The sequence below is a fragment of the Trachurus japonicus genome, chromosome 22 (genome assembly GCF_045865225.1).
Source record: "Trachurus japonicus isolate A0001 chromosome 22, Traja_1.0".
Classification (NCBI taxonomy): Eukaryota; Metazoa; Chordata; class Actinopteri; order Carangiformes; family Carangidae; genus Trachurus; species Trachurus japonicus.
Window position 1 is genome coordinate 22,327,814 of NC_140928.1, and position 16,368 is coordinate 22,344,181.

The 16,368-nt window shown below is 44.4% G+C and overlaps 1 protein-coding gene across 2 annotated transcripts in view; it reads right to left on the bottom strand.

Moving 5' to 3' along the window:
• Positions 1 to 418: 418 nt before the first annotated feature.
• The window catches only part of ldlrap1b (low density lipoprotein receptor adaptor protein 1b), a 40,475-nt gene continuing 24,525 nt past the window's right edge, over positions 419 to 16,368 (bottom strand). The window contains exons 5-11 of one of the 2 annotated variants that reach the window (XM_085766708.1): positions 13,973 to 14,087; positions 12,268 to 12,340; positions 7,300 to 7,395; positions 4,633 to 4,766; positions 4,227 to 4,261; positions 2,521 to 2,552; positions 419 to 1,817 (exon numbers count right to left, since the gene is read on the bottom strand). In XM_085766708.1, the coding sequence (XP_085622834.1) occupies positions 1,771 to 1,817; positions 2,521 to 2,552; positions 4,227 to 4,261; positions 4,633 to 4,766; positions 7,300 to 7,395; positions 12,268 to 12,340; positions 13,973 to 14,087 (532 nt within the window). In that variant the 3' untranslated portion in view covers positions 419 to 1,770. The remainder of the gene's footprint in view (positions 1,818 to 2,520; positions 2,553 to 4,226; positions 4,262 to 4,632; positions 4,767 to 7,299; positions 7,396 to 12,267; positions 12,341 to 13,972; positions 14,088 to 16,368) is intronic. The other variant, XM_085766707.1, reaches the window with a different exon arrangement.

A 16,368-nucleotide genomic window follows, 5' to 3' on the forward strand; every position in this document is an offset into this window, starting at 1 on the left:
CCCCCAGTCAGCGCTGCAGTCAGCGTTTTTATAGAGGCTGTGGACGAACTCACATCCGGTTGCTATGTGAAACACTGGGGAATTTCAGTGGGTATTGCTTTGAAACGGGGCTGTATGTGCCTTTGTACAGATCCTTGTTGTCTGTTGTAGAGAAACAAGTACAGTAGCTATATTAAATGTCAAATTGCATACCGGTATTCACTAGTAACATCTTACAGAACGTTTTTCTTCCACTAGTGTAGGTATACCTATGAAGGTGGCCTGTGAGTGCATGTCTGGTACTGAATCACAGTGAAAGTAAATAAAGGAAGTGAAGTATTCCTCTAACCAGTTTGCAGCTTTTTTTGTAAGTTTTTGGGACGAATTTACAAACAACAAAAATAAATCCAATAATGTCTTGGAATAAACATAACACACATACATACTTAGTTTTTATTGAAATTTATGTAAATTGATGAATTAAATTATATTCATACATAATCAAAATGTCAAAAATAACACAGGGAACATACCTGGAGAAAATAGTAAACTAACAAAATGCAACATTATAATTTAACAAAAAGGGGTAGCTTGCTGATAATGACCAAACTCAACCCCTTGGACTTTCTGTTCTGTTTGTTCAGCATGCATCATGGTTGATTCATGAAGCCTGTTAACATCCTCAAAGACAAGAGTAAAACTCCCCCTCATCCATGTCTTGTCCATGATCCTTGGACATTTCAGTCAAAGCAGTGTCATGAATTCACTGCGAGTCAAAGTTGACAATGAAACGTTAAAAACTCCAAGGAGGAGAGAGAAAAGAGGCACTGCATATAAGCCTAAATAATGAGTTTGATGCATTCAGACGTTAAATTCCCTTACATGAAATGTGTGCTTTTAAAGATGGATGAATGCTGAGTGCAAAAATAGATTTTGCATTAGAAAGGAAAAAAAAAAAAAAAAGATTGTCACCTTGTTCTCATCCATTTTCCACACAAACACTCCTTACCAACACATACACACATTTTTTTAAAGCTTTTGTCGCCCAAGGAAAGGCTGATGCCTCGAAGCGCATAGGTAGTAACTTAATAGTTTTGCAGAATATTACAACTGGTGCGTCAGTGGCCTTCACCAGTGAGTTTTAGCCTTGAATCCAGTTATGTTTCCCCAGCTCAAAGCGAATTAAACATGTGACAGCACCCATGTTGACCTTTAACTCAATGAACTGTTCCACACTCGCCTCCTCACGATTCTCATATATCAGTTTAAACATTTATATACCATATATCTCCACTCACACATACACACGCACACATGCTTTCTGTGCACAATGTATACAAGCACATACCTCACATTACAAACGGTGAATAAGTAAACAGACACAAAAAGGAAGTAATACACTGTAACAAACATTAAATAACTGCATGTTTTTTTCCATAGAAAAAAGGGAGAAGTTGGTTTGTATTGCTTTGGCCTGTTCTGAGCAGCCTGCTCATGTTGTCCTCCTCTGGTTGTGTAGATGCAGAGGCATCGACGGAGAGCCACAGGACTGCACCACTGAGAGGACTTGGCAGCAGCGAGAAGGTGGGGAAACCTTACCGGTGTCACAAATGTCTGTTTTGTTACTTTTCTTCTTTTACCACCTGTTCTCCTCATCTTTCCCTGTTTTTCCCTTCTTGGCAGAGGACTCACATTAGCATCCAAAAGTGTCTTTTTGTGCTGTGAAGTCTATGTCCTCTTGGTCCCATTTGCCTGGGGACAGGCACTCTTCAGTGTTGAAGTCCTGAGGGTTTACCCCAATGTCCAGGACCTGGGGGTTAGTGCGAGACTCAGCGAGTCTGGAGGAGACGATAAAGAGAGATGGTTAATTAGACACCTGGGAAACTATTCAATTACTGCCACTATAAAAGATTCATTACATTTGAAAAGGCTTGTGGACGATGATGGGCACAAACGCTACACAATGTATGGACGTAAACATGAATTCTAAACAAGCGTAGCTGTTTGTGATGAAAATAATTGTGATTTTATTTTTAAAAACAAAGCAACATGTGGCCAGATGTGGCAATAAAATAAATTTCCTTTGTGAACTACTGATGCTGAGCCTGTCTATTTAAAAAAAACTCATGTTAGGCCTGCAGCACATACAGAACACACACCAATCTCATTGATCGTAACATCTCTGGTTCAATGCTGTGGCACTAACAGAGAGCAAAGCAGATGAGTGTGAGGCAGAGGCACAGGAAACACTTGTGATGAAGACGTGGACACACTGGAGGACTAATCGGGTCCTGTGGTGGACAGCTTTTTTCTTATGAAGCCTGGGGATGGATCTAAATGTGAAATGACGGTGGGAGGGGCTTCCCCCTTGTACGAAGTCAAACAACAGTTCTGAACTATGTTAATGGTGAATGGCCTTAAAGGAAAATGTGAAAGTGTGTCTTAAATAATTGGACATCCGTGTACATGAGCAGGCTTGGATGTTGGGTTGACTAGGGGAGGATGAGGTGAAGTGACTACATCCATACATGACACTGTTACCTGAGTAGGATTCAAAGCTATCCAGACTGTGGCTGGGGGCGCAGAGAAAACATCACAAGTCAGGTAACATTTAAACTCCTCACTCTAATCATCAAGTGAACCGACCGTTTGACTGAACTTCAAATGTTTTTGGGTAGAGCTGACTTTCAGAGAGCTGCTCTCTGTATGACAGGAAAAAACATTGTAGACAATCAGAGGCGCTTGAGTGATTTACATCTACAGCCAGCAGATGGCAGTGCAGTCTCTCAAATAGCAAATTAAACAAATGCAATTACGCAGTCCCCCTCTAAAAGAAGTGAAAAGAGATGTATCAAAAACTAAAAAGGAAGAATTGCATTCAGGATTAGCCTCCTTGAATGTAAGAATATAACTTTGGTGCTTTAGTGTACAGATGTTTTGATCATTTCCACAACTTGCTTCCTGTTACATGATCTCCTGGGTGTTAAGACACTGGGTGCTTTAACAGCATAATCTGCAACTGAAAAAATAGAAAATAAAAACACTTTCCAGGTCTCAAAGTATCTGTTTATGTTGTATCCATTTCTCAAGTCACACAATATGGGTAACTGATGTGTATATGTTCCTTTTCTGAAATCATACTATGATGAAGCTCACAACTTTCAATTTCAATCCTCATGCAGACTAGTATGGGCCACAAACCAACCATTAGACGGAGTGAGGATAATACAAACACTGTCTGCACCTCGCAGACAAAGACATTAACCTGTCCCTCAGCTCCCTCAAGTCCAGAAATCTACATGTGGGTGCGTCTCTGTTTATGTTGGCAGCATCCTCATTAATCACAGAGTGGGAGCTTAACGGCATTAGGGTGTAATTACAGTGTGTGCAGACAAATAATCATCTGATAACAGGGCTAAAATGGCCTCTTAATGCTTGATTAAAGAGACTGTGGAGCCCGTTCTCGCCTTCACTAAATGGAAGTGAGAGAATAAGATGACCGATGTTGAATTAACAGAGGGAATGAAAAGCAGAGCCGGAGGAAATAACTGCACTAACGTAGGGGCAGGGCTGAACGAGTCTTTATGGCAGTCTGGAACAAACAGCTGTAAACACTTGTGCACTCTGACAGCAGACCACCACGGCTTATCTGAGTGTTGCCGATACAGGCTAAATTGAATCATTAATCACACAAACATTAATACGACTCCGTCTCCGTTCTGATTAGTTTGTTGACGATGTCGACAGAGTTTAAGGAGCTCCGAAGAGCTCAGACAATGAACTTTCCTGTTGCCCTTGAACCAGAAAACTATGAGGCCAGGTCTTTTCCCTCAGTTTTCTGCTGCAAAAGACGTTACTTCCCTATGGTTTTGTGATAAAAATACTGAGCAGTGTGTCCCCCCCCCAGCAGCAGAACCCATTGTTAATCACAGGCTTCCCAAACGCATATGAAATCAGCATGTGGGCCTGAGAAGACGGCAAGTCGAGCAAAGCTGCAAAAAGCAGCACGACTTGGGGAGGGGTGTTGGCCGTGCCAGGCCCTGTAAACTGAGCCCGCCCCCCCCCCCCCCCTCCCTCTGTGGGAGCGCACAGGGGTGAGCCGCGCTGAGGGAGAGGCAGCGTTTATTACAGGAGCAGCCAAAACCGCATGTGGCTATTTCCAGAACGGCGGCTTGCATGTGTGGCTGTTTCGGCAGAGACAGCAAGAGTTTAGTGGAAAACGTGAATGTACGCCGGCCGGTCCTCACCTTGAGAAAGCCTCGTCCAGGCCGTCCTCCAACTCCTGCCACAGAGAACACACACACACACACACACACACACACAAACAGTTGTTACTGATGAGATATTAATGCACTGACACATGAACACAGTCACCTTTGGCCACTTTTCCTTTTGACCTACACTGGTCTACGGAGGTTAATGTGGTCTGCCTGCAGCCCCACACCCTCTCTGGCTATGTGACCATTTGATAAGGTCACTTCTGTTCAATAAGCCATTGTCTAACTGCAGCTGCAGGGTCTACTCCTCCAAACACGGCGGGTACAGTTCATCACCAAGCACTTTCACCGAGTAATCCCTCATTTCCTGCGTGGTGTCCCGTCCCGTCTCGTCCCTAAACAGCTGAAACCCACTGAGCAGCCTGTCTTGTCTTACCCATACGGTGTTGTTGTTCTCTGTTGCGTGGTTGTGCGCCATGAAGGGATCTGATTCAGCCTGCTTTGTTCCTGAGTGGACCTGTGCCACGTTGGCTCCCTCAGCCAAGTCTAGAAGTTTCCCCGTGGCTACCTCTGCAACATGAAACAAGACACATTTGAGAACATTTACATAAACATGCATTAAAATTCACAATCAGCCCCTTTTTTTTAAATCTCCCATTTCATTTCATCCCTGTGTTGTTCTAAGATTGCTCATTGGCGCTGGAGTCATCATAATTTGTTATCGTTTGATAGGCTCCCGTGATTATCATGGCCTTGTGCGACAGTAAACAGCATGCGCACACCAAGTATAATGCCACGCTATTCATTAAGATCCACTTTCCCTCTAATGTATGTCATTAATGTAGCCGTCTGTGGATTGTCGCTTTGTGATAAGTGAGGGTGGTCTAACCCCACGACTTGCACGTCTTGACCACAGTGACACTGCTTATCTGTAACGGGATTGGTTTGTAATTGCCCTGCCTTATGATAAATGTGTGTCAATAACATGTGTCTGCTCTCGTTTCTGTCAAGTCTTTAGTCTAATGGGGTCCACCGAGAGCAGTAAAAACCTCAATGACTCGTCTGATTGCTGGCACAACTGGTTCCCCGGTGCAAGCACTTCACCGCCGACGCTCTGCCATCCTTAACTGACCTTTTCCTCGACATCTATGTTCCTTAAAAGGCCGGCTTATAAACGACTGAGTCAGCATGTAAAAGCAATTCTCCCCACTCCAACCCGTCCTCTCCGTCAACACCGGCTCTGAGGCATCCAGAGACCAGAGCGTTCGGCTGTTATGAAGAAGGCAATATTGTGAGACTGGGACCGTCATTCATGTGGAAAAAGAGGGAGGCTCAAGGCTCATCTGATGGTTATGCCCTGAAGTTAACAGCTCAGGTGTTTGCCAAGGTGGAAGTGGAAAAACACATTCAACTCAGAGCTGCAGTGATCAGTCAATGAATCAATTAGCTGATGGCAAGAAACGTAATCAAGAACCATTCATTATCTTGAATGATTCTCCAAAGTGAGAATCTGATGCTTTCATTCATGAGTCTTTAATCAGTTGTGTGACACTAGTTTTTGACATTTTATATCTAATCGTAAGTTGTAGTCCTACATTTATCCCCGTGTAACAGAAGCAAAAAAAAAAAAAGAAAGAAATTCTGCACAATGAAACACAGGAAGAAGTGGCAGCTAGATTTTGTCTCCACAGGGAGACGTCTGGTGCCAGGAGTGAACCGAGGGTATCATGTCTCCTGAATAAAGCTGAATCATGGGCTGACAACAACACCAGTGAAGCTGAGAGCCTCAGCGGCCATGCCATTTGATCGGCCACAGTGAAGGGTACATAAACGTAACCTTGTGATAGCTTTAAAACTCTGCTGTCCCCAATCACTGCTTTAGGGCTGGCAGTGAAAACCTCTGTCAGGAGAAAAAAATAATGCTCTGCCCGATTCAAAAAGGCACTCAGATGCTTGTGTGCAGTGCTGCGTATTACTCTGCTGTACAATTACGCCAATTTGCTTTACGGAAATCCAGTCCACTGGCAGCTAAATGACCCACAGGATGGTGAGTGGGATAATGTAAGTCCAGAAAACACACACACACACACAATCCTCTATGTTACCAGAATCAGTTTCCAAGTCCGACTTTGTTGAGTCTTCTAACCGGGGGATCATCCTTAAAACCTGTGTCGGTCAAAAAAAAAAAGCTACACAGCTCCAGATAAAGTATCAGAGCAGATTTAGAGAGATCCCTCTCTGGCTGGAGGCCACCTCGCCAGGCAGAGGAGGAAGCTCAATACAAAGCTCATGTTTTCAGATGTTGTAAAAAAAAAAAAAAAAAAATACAGTTTCTGTCTCAAACTGAAACCTCCAGAGCCAAAAGGATCAGGGGAAACTCTGAGTGGCCGCTGGCGTTTTATGTGTGACAGGAAAAGGGCATGTCCACGCACAAACAAACAAAGAAGAAAGGATTATGAGGCATGAGCATGCAGACATTGAGCCACTGGCAATAGGATGCTCGTCAGCTCTTTTCATTGTAGGCCGTGGACAATATGTGGAGATAATCATGCCTTAAGGTCGTCTGGCCCACTGGATGTCAACAACATGTTTCCAAGGCACGAACTGTGTCTTGAGTCGAGGAATCTGATGGAACAATGGGGTCGCAGATAATGTAGGCTCCTGCTTTTTTTTTTTAAACACAAGTAGTGTGACAGTGAGCATGACTCCCTGAACAGTCCTCTGTTATCATTAAATGTCAAGGGGATTGCTGAACCAAGATCTGTTTTTAATGGATCCAGCACACAGCAAAGGGTAGGGGGGCGGTGGGTTCATATTTTCAAATTCAAAAAGCATAATCATTACCATTATCATCATCATACATAATCACCTGGAAATGTCACTTTCTGTTCATTGTAATGATGTTAGCGAGACGGAATAAGCAAGAGACGCAGATTGTCGTCAGCTGACCTGCAGCCTCAATATAGGCCAACCTTTGACAAGTGGCTGAATACTCGCCCTCCTCCTCCTCCTCCTCCTCCTCCGCCCCTGAGGCTACGACTGTGGTGACAGAGAGGGTGAGGGACGGAGAGAGAAAGATGTGATGATGGGTGACATGACTCACCTCCTCCCTTCAGGCTACCCAGGCTGGCCGAGCTCTCTGACTGAGAGTTGCTGGCTCCTTCCCCGTCTGAACCCGACTTCACTCGCTTCTCTTTCTCTGTGTAGGGGGTGGGGAGGGTGGGGAGGGTGGGAGGGGGAGAGGAAGACAAAATGAACATACAAAAAAAACAAAAAAAAACAGAAGTATTGGTGTGACTCAGGAACTTGCAACCGCACGGCGAATGCCCTCGCAGCACAGCCGCTGAGGGAACTGTCACCTTCCTAATAACTGACAATGTTGAGTATTAAAAATGTCTCACAAAGCCAAAGCGTATGATGTGTGTAAACAAATCGGCGGCAGCAAATTGGCACAATAAGGTTGAGGCCATTACTCAAGCCATCTGTCAGCTGAAAACTTAAAAAGGCCCCGCCTGGGCTTCAAAGATGAGAACACACTTCCTATTTTACGCAGCGGTAAGTACGGCAGCTTTCAAACAGAGCAAGGCATGGCATCTAGGTCAGACGGATAATAGGCTTTGCTCGCTCTAAACAGTATCACCTGCTAAGAAAGTGGTTTGAAACACAGTGCGGGTTGCTAAGTGCAACTGTAAACACCTTTCATTGTATTTCCTGTACAGCACCACCCTGTTGCACTCTGGACTAGTAGAGCAGATGCTGGGCTGGGGGCCTACAGTATATTTAGCATTGCAGATGTGCCTCTAGGAAATGTGCTTGAAAGTTAGGACTAAAAACACTTCCACTTCAGATGCTGATTTATGGATTGTCAACACTTATTCCAAGCAGGAGCAGGGAATACTGTTTGGACAGGGACAGCTGAAGAGCAGGAAACAATACTTTATAATGTGTGTTTTGTATTCAGTAACCATCTGGGGTTATAAATAGGATGAAAAACTTTAAGATAACATTTACATGTGCAATATAGGAGAGTGGAAAACAAAAAAAGTGGCCTAGTAAGTAAGTAAGATAAAACATGATGCAAGTCTCAGCCTGTCACTCACATGCTTTCACAGTTCCATTATACTGCTACTTCTTGTACATGTTGCAAACCCTCTGAGTGTGGTGTCCTATCACTTCATGAGGAACATGACATCTTCTTTTCCACTTTTCAATTCACCTTTCAGCTACACCCCCCTGGTAACTTGCCCTACATGTGGGGACCAGCAGGAATAGTTATGAGATGTGCTGCTGCTGCAACAATATAAACTTAAAAGTATATTCTCAAGGTGCATCATTTCTTACAAATATAGCTCAGGCATACACCACAGAATCAGATTGTGGCAGGATAATAACTGTTCAACTGCTCAGCTGCATTTTGGGTAGCAAATGATATATTCTCAGGTTGCCATGCGCTTTCTGCTCAGGTCAGCATGTGTTTTTTGCCTGTGCATCCAACACAAGATGGGTCTCAGATTTTATTCTGGTTTTGTCAGAACAACCTTCCAAAAAGCTTATTTTCCATCATCACCCATCTCGCGTTCCAAAAATATCTCCCCTCTCGCTGAAAATCACTGTGTGAACACCAACTCTTGGCAGCTTAACAACAGAACTCCTCTGGAGCGCTCTCAAATATCAGCACATTCCCTAATAGCGGCATTCTCATTCTCCAGATGCACGCTTCAGTTCAGACATTCAGTTTTTGAATCAGTTTGGTTCATCAGTCAGTTTTGATATGTGCGGCTTTCTGAAACAGGCTTGGCAAGAATGGTACTATAGGTTCAGTCCCAATTTCAGAATTGTTAAACTGCCCATTTCCTACAAATGTTCATAACAGATTCAACTCCTTGACCTTAAAGGGACAACGAGGAGTTTTGGAAAAGCGAAGCGTTTTCACACTACATTTATGAGCCTCCGCGCACCGTAAAATTCTTTGACCGACGTAAGACTGACTCATGTTTTCATTCATCAATAATTAAAGTCAGAGGTTCGAAGACGATCAGATACCGTCGTAGTTCCGACCATAAACGGCGATTCGGCGGCGTTATTCTCATGACTCGTCGGGCAGCGTCCGCGAAACCGAAAGTAAAGAAACGCTGGTCGGCTCACCCAGCATTTCCACCACCACTAATAATAACAAAATAACGATAGAGAAAAAACGATATATTTATCGAAAATGGGCCCATTAACAAGTGTGGGTAACGTAGATTCATCCACATTAATATGAGACTTTTTTATTGTGTCGGAATTTTTCGTTCTGCCGATGGAGAAAACTCCTCGTTGTCCCTTTAAAACAGAATAAAGAAATGTATTCGAATTTCGGAGGCAACAATTTCCTACTCTGCTTGATAAATATAATAAATTTGTTTTGAAAAGACTAATGACTCTGAGTTTACTCACTAATGAACACAAACCCTAAAATATCCCTCATCCCCAGGAAGTACTGTAATAGTCAGGCTGATGCTAAACCGAATCAAGAAGCTGCACAGGAAAACAAAACCCTCTGCACACGTGTGATGACTCCCTGAGGGGCCGAGATGCTGCTGACCCACTCTAACTACATGGCTGGAGATTAAATGTCCATATGTGTCTATGTTAAAGACAAGAAACCTGCTTACTGCAAGGAGGTGTTTTTATTTCATCACCATCCTTAGTTTAAAAAAGAAAAGACATCTCATTTCCCATGAGCCCAGGTAGCTTAGTGATGGCAGTGTTTCAAAAAAAAAAAATCCCTCAGCACCTGTTCTCTCCCTGTGGCCTTTCTGCTGTGTAGTTTTCACTCAGTGTGACTGACTGGAGCGTCAGACTCGTGCTAAACATGGAAGCGACTTAAAGATATGCAAGTTCAAAGCTAGCTGCAGTGTTTACAGGGAATATTCTATCAACACAGATTCACGCGCGGAGATGTGAGCTGTAATATTCGGAGGAATGTGGGTCAGGAATGCGTGGTGGTCTGTGGAGAACCACTGTGGGTGGTGGAGGGGGGAAAAAAACACATGCTGCAAACTAGACAGCAGATACCCCTTCTTCCTGCCCTGATCCTCAGGGTCTTCTAACTTTAATGAAAGAGACTCGAAAGGTTGTTTTTTTCTCCTCTGCCGATCTCACTTTCTTCTTCTCTGCCACAAGAGAACACCACTACTTCTTTATGAAAAAAAAAACAGATTCCTCCTCTCCCCTCCGTAACCTCCCACCAGCTAGACATCGGTTCTCCTTCATCAGCGAGACCGCGCTGAACTGTAAGGAAGCGGCTCTGCAAATTAAAAGACATACCAAACCCATCTAGAAAAATGAAGATGAGCAGAGGTGAAGAACAGTGAGAGAAAAAAAAGGGGGAATAATGCGGTGGTAGTGTTGGAAAAGTGGAGTGAGGTTAGACGGCGAGGAGGCAGCGTGCACTAATTTGCCGATTTTATATTCAAGCTACAAAAAAAATACAAACAGGCAAAATGAAGAGGCGTGAGGCGGGGGCCTGTGGCCTTGATCTTGGGAGAAATAATCCGCCCCCAAAATGGAAATGTGCAGACATTAAAACATTCTTAAACACCACGGCAGAAGACGAAGACGAAGAAGACGAAGACGGGGTAGAAATGTTGAGTGAATGAAAGAGGCGGTTGGAATTTTCATACAGTGAGTGTGTGCGTGTCTCCAAAGGACTGAATAAATAAGCTCGCCTTCACACGAGACAGAATCAATGGCACCGACATTGAATCTGTCAGGGGGTTGAGCTCCCACTGACACACGCATACAATCATTTTCCTTTCTCTCTTACACACTTGCCATCCCAACACCCCTCTCTGCCCCGCCTTTCATCCTCTCTTGCCCTCTCTCGCCTGATCCCCATCCCCCCCTCCTCTTTTGCTTTTGCTCTCCTCTCCTCCTTTACTCCTCATAATAATAAACAGAAGCGAGAGCTGGAACGGGAGGATGGGGGAGGAAGAGAAAGAGAGAGAGGGGAGAGAATGAAATAACTCGACAGGGTGTGGGGTGAGGGGGTATTAAGGTGCCAGGTGCGAAACAAGACGGACAGCAACAATGAGAAAATCAGAAAATTCAAAGAGCACCTAAACACAGCAACATGCATGTAAAAGATGAGGAGGATGGGAGTCGGTGCTGATGCAGAAGCCGATATTATTGTGGCAAGAACTGCTCATTTACACCGGAGTCACACATGCAGCAAATTACATGCATGTTCTGCTGAGCTGTACGGGAGAATGTGTGTGACACCGTCCTTACACAGCACTTTGATTGCGTGTTGGTGCTCACCGTGGTGTCGGCTTATCTCCTCACTGTGTACTGCTATTGAGGGTGCTGACAAATTCAAAAGAGGAGAGGGGGGGCGGACGCTGCTTACAAGTTCGACATAAAGCAGAATAATATAAAGACAGTGTGTTATGAGGGAGAAAATGATCACGGATGAGATATACGAGGGGAAAATCCCAGCTCTCACACATCTGAGTCCTGTTCTTACCGTACAGAGAACAGAGATCTACTTCAGTCAGCCCATACTCTGCCCTAGGCTAACCTTAATTCCCCCGCCCACCTACCCTCCACCCCCTCCACCTCCCCCCATGTCGATACCTAGATGAGTCTTTAACCATGACTGAGTTCCCTGTAATAAAGAAGCGTCACTGAACTAAAACAGGCACCAGTGCTCTCTGGGCGATGATTTAACCACTGTGTGAAGAACTGGTCCAATCAATGGGGACATTCCTCTACAGATCGCTGCTGTGTGTGTGTGTGTGTGTGTGTGTGTGTGTGTGTGTGTGAGACAGAGGGAAAAGATAACAGTGACGGGCAGAAGCAGCAGTTCCTCCGCCGGTTCACATGACCCCTGTAGAGGGCGTCAAGGTCAAGACCAGGACGAGAGGAAGAAGAAGATTTATGTTTCCACCGGGCCGTCTGGGGGGAAACCTCAGGTCACTGTATAGTGGACGTGTACAGTAAGAGAGGAGGGTAACAACAGCGGGGAGGAGAAAAGAGGAGCGTTTTCACTCATCCGTCACACTCCGGTCGTCAGGGCGACCATGCGTACCTTCCTTGGCAGCCTGCCAGAATTCAAACGCCACTCTGAAAGCCTGAGCCACCGTGAGGGTTACCGCCTGGGCCTGTGGGTGGGAAGCACAGACACACACACACACACACACACACACACATGAATAAGACAGATACATAGAGAGCAGAAGAAGGAGGATGAATAATACACAGATGCATCTAATCCACTGGAGGGAAAACTCCAGGAAGTCAAGGAACTGTGACCACGATATAAAAAAAAACAAAAAAAACAGGAACTGACCACTAATAGAAGGAAGAGTTCCTCCACAGATACTTCAAGAGAAGGAAGAGAAACCTGTGGGATCTATGACCAGTTGTTTATGCAACTGGGAGGATATGTGGCCTTTTGGCCTGAACTAAATTAGCAGGAGGAAGGAAGAGGAGGGAGTGGTTCACTCTTTCTACAAACCTCCAGGGATGGAGAGAATGCCAAGGGAGGGATGACAGCCTCCACACCCTTCATGCTCTCACTCCTCCTCTTTCTCCTGACTTAATACTTTGGGACATTTGCGAGTAGAGTACGACTCAAAGTGGCAGTGCAGTTGTTCCCTCTGCAGCGTATCTGCATAAAGTGCTTTTCACCCACCGCCAGGAGCGAAAAAGCTGAAGCAGAACCTGCATGAGAAACCCACCGCACGGAGAATCTGTAGTCTACATGCTCCAGCCATTAGCTGGATTTAGCTAGATATTTATTTATATGTAACAAATGCCACTGATGGAAAAGTCTGACATTTGTGCTCATTTGCTTTCTTGCTGAGAGTTAGATGAGAAGATCAATACCACTCAATTCTGCATGCTGGAATATAAGGCCACAGGCAGTCGGCAAATAGTTTAAGGATTAGGACGATGAACAGGTGGAAACTTTCTGATTGGTTCAGTCCAAATAAAATCCACCTGCCAGCCACGCTGCCTAATGCTTTACTCTGTTCAAAAACATAGACGTAGAAACAAGTTATGGTTTTACTGGAGGAGTCGTATTAAAGACTGTTTCTTAGTTAGGAGTGGGCTAGTTGCCTGGCAACCTCACAATGGCGACAAGATTTCAGAAAGTCGCTGAAAGAGTCGGATATAACATGTTGATTAGTGAGCTTTGGAGGTTTTGTTACCTTCAGACAGATCGTTTCCTTGTTTCCAGTCCTTTTCCTGGGCTAAGTGAAGAAAACTGCTGAATATATATATATAATATATATACGTATATCTTTACTTTCAACACACAGATACGTGAGTTGAATCAAAAGTTACGTTTAGCACATTTTCTAGGAGATCAGGTGGCTGATTAGTTTTGTCACTGTGACTCTCTCTCTCGATGTCCCATCTCCCCCCCACTGTGACTATCATTGAAGGCTTAAAATGGGCCAAAAAAAGAAGAAAGCATATTTTTCAAAAATGTTGGTGTCTCCTGATGTGATAGTTAACAGTGTGCCTGTTCCCCCCTTCTCTTTCTATATCTCCCGTCCCTGTCATTCCTCTACTGTCCTGTCCAATAAAGGCAAAAAATACCAGAAAAAATAACTTGTTAATGGAAAAAGCAGTAAACATTTCATCTAAAATTAAGATTCATGTGGTTTCAGAGGCTGACTGTTCAGCTCTGACTCTCCGCTGACAGGTTATTTTGGATAATTTCCCTGTGTGTGTACACAATGGATGTCTCAGAGACACTTAACCGCACAAACTCATTTACTCACCATTTTTCTCTTGGTGCAGAGGAAGGCATGACACTCCAGAGTCTCATTGTGTTGGCTCTGTACGATGTAGGCAAACACTTTGTCATGCATCTTGTCTGCCGTGCAGTATGATATTCTGGAGGAGAAAAGACACACACACACACACAAACGCACAGAGATGCACGTACTTTAATAAAACACAGAGACCTTGCAGAGTCTTCGCAGATCAAGTGGGACCATCATGTAACTTCATCTGCACTAAGCCCTTAAGCTAGTCCAGCAATCCGATTTAAACTGTTCAATCTAGCATTTCTCTAAAAACTATTACAACAAAAAAAATCCTAAAGCCAGCTGCACTCACAATCTCACCGCTTGCACGTGTTCAAACACACGTCCCAGCTGTGTGTGTGTGTGTGTGTGTGTGCAGGTACAGGGCTGAGCCATGTCATGAACTTGAATTGAATCACACTCATTGAACATCTGTGCTGTTTTGCCAAAGGGATGCCATTCCTCTCTGCTTTTTAAAGCAGTTACTTCATCACACCCCCACTGTGCACACCTGTTAAACATCCTCAACACACACACACACACACACACACACACTTTTAAATTACAGCTTTAATATTGGGTCTGGCCCCTGTAAGGTGCGTAAAACAGACACAGACAGGAGGTGATTGTGTCTGTGTTGCCGTGGCGTAGAAGGTCGTCTCCTGATGAGAGATTCCTCCGTGTCGTGAGTTTGTGAGGTATCAGTCTCGCTTGTCAGTCTCAGGTGCAGACCGGGGTTTTAAATTAAGCTGTAATGCTTCACAAATAGCTTTTCTCCACTATTTGATCATCGTGTCATTACCCTAATACCAAAGTGACGGGCACACACAGGGCAGTTGGGGAGACGGATCCGAAATGACGGAGGAAGGCAGTAATGAATGTCTGCCATCTGTCCTTCCTCTCTCCTTCGAGCCCCAACTTCCACTGCGCTATCGTCGCACACTCTGTTAACTAACGACGGGATAGATGCTTCCAAAATAATAAATAAAGAAATAAAAGTGAGGGAGGGAAAGTTTGGAGAGGTTTGAGAATCACAGCTGCGCTCGAGTCGGCACAACACGACCCCGAGATTTACAGGCGAACGTTTGGGGCGGGAGGGCATCAGGGAAATTGGGTGTCTAGGCAAATCCATTTCTTTTATTGGTCATCCATCTTCCCCCAGCAGATGTCTTGGGAGGAGAGCTTCAATGGGGTGCAACATACAAGCAGCTGCTTTATGTCTTCACACCATCCTGAGGTTACAGCTGGACTCACCTCACCCAGCCAGCCTTTTAATTACCGTACTATTTAAATTCTTCAAAATGACAGACTCTATTATCAGTGCCGCACTTTACTGGCGCCCCGTGCTACGGGAGGGAGCCAAAGAAAATGCTGTAGAAAAGGTTAATAATGACTGACTGAATATAGAAATGACTCGTCTGGAAGTTTTCAAACGTGAGGTGACAGACACACAGGTGCGTGTCGGTCGGCTACACAATGGGCGGATGGCTATTGTAGTTAGTGGCTTGCTGATTTGGCCCAAGTATCCACTTAGTCAACATTTGGAGCGGCGGCGGCGGCGGCTGTGACACAGCTTGCATACAGAGTTCTGCCTCCACACGGCTCATGAAGGCTCATTAAGGAAGCAAGGCTACTTCTTCTCAGAGCCGTTGGTCTAAACTCACAGACATGATGCAAATATTCTTATATAAATATTCTTATATTCTTATATAACTGAAATTTCCCAAGGATATTGCTTGATGAATGAAAAAAGTTTCTTTTCACACACTATATTTTGTTCACTCTGGTTCAAAATCAGTTAGTTGGGAGTGTTTTTCCTCTTGGTTCAGTTTCTTTTCACAAAAAACATCCAAGCAAACTTATGAGAATCCCTACAAACCACATGAAAATATTCACTCAGCTCATTGGTCAGATGTGTGTGTGGGGCAGCAGCAAAAAAAAAGTAAACACAGGAAGAAGGTCCTTCACCGTGGTGTAACTGCAAGCAGCTATGTAAACTGCTACGGTTTGTGTGCTCTGCTACAGAAGCCACAGGAGCCGGTTCACCTGGGAGTTGGGTCAGAGCGGGGTCGGATCGAGTTCTCACACCAAGAGTGTGAAGTGGACATAGATCCCCGTCTCTGTGTGCTTTTTGTTCACACCCAAGAGTGTATTTTTAAAAAAAGGAGAAGAAAAACTTTGTTTGAATGACCATGTTTTTAAGTTTATTTACACTGCAAACAGGAACTGCTACCATGTAAATTCAGCATACTTGTTATTTATTTCCCCGAAATGTAACAGATACAAGCGTGAAGTGTGACCAGCCGCTAACTAAGAGATGCTTAACAACATTGTACTTCCTGTTTACATCTGCTGAAGCTGTAATGGAA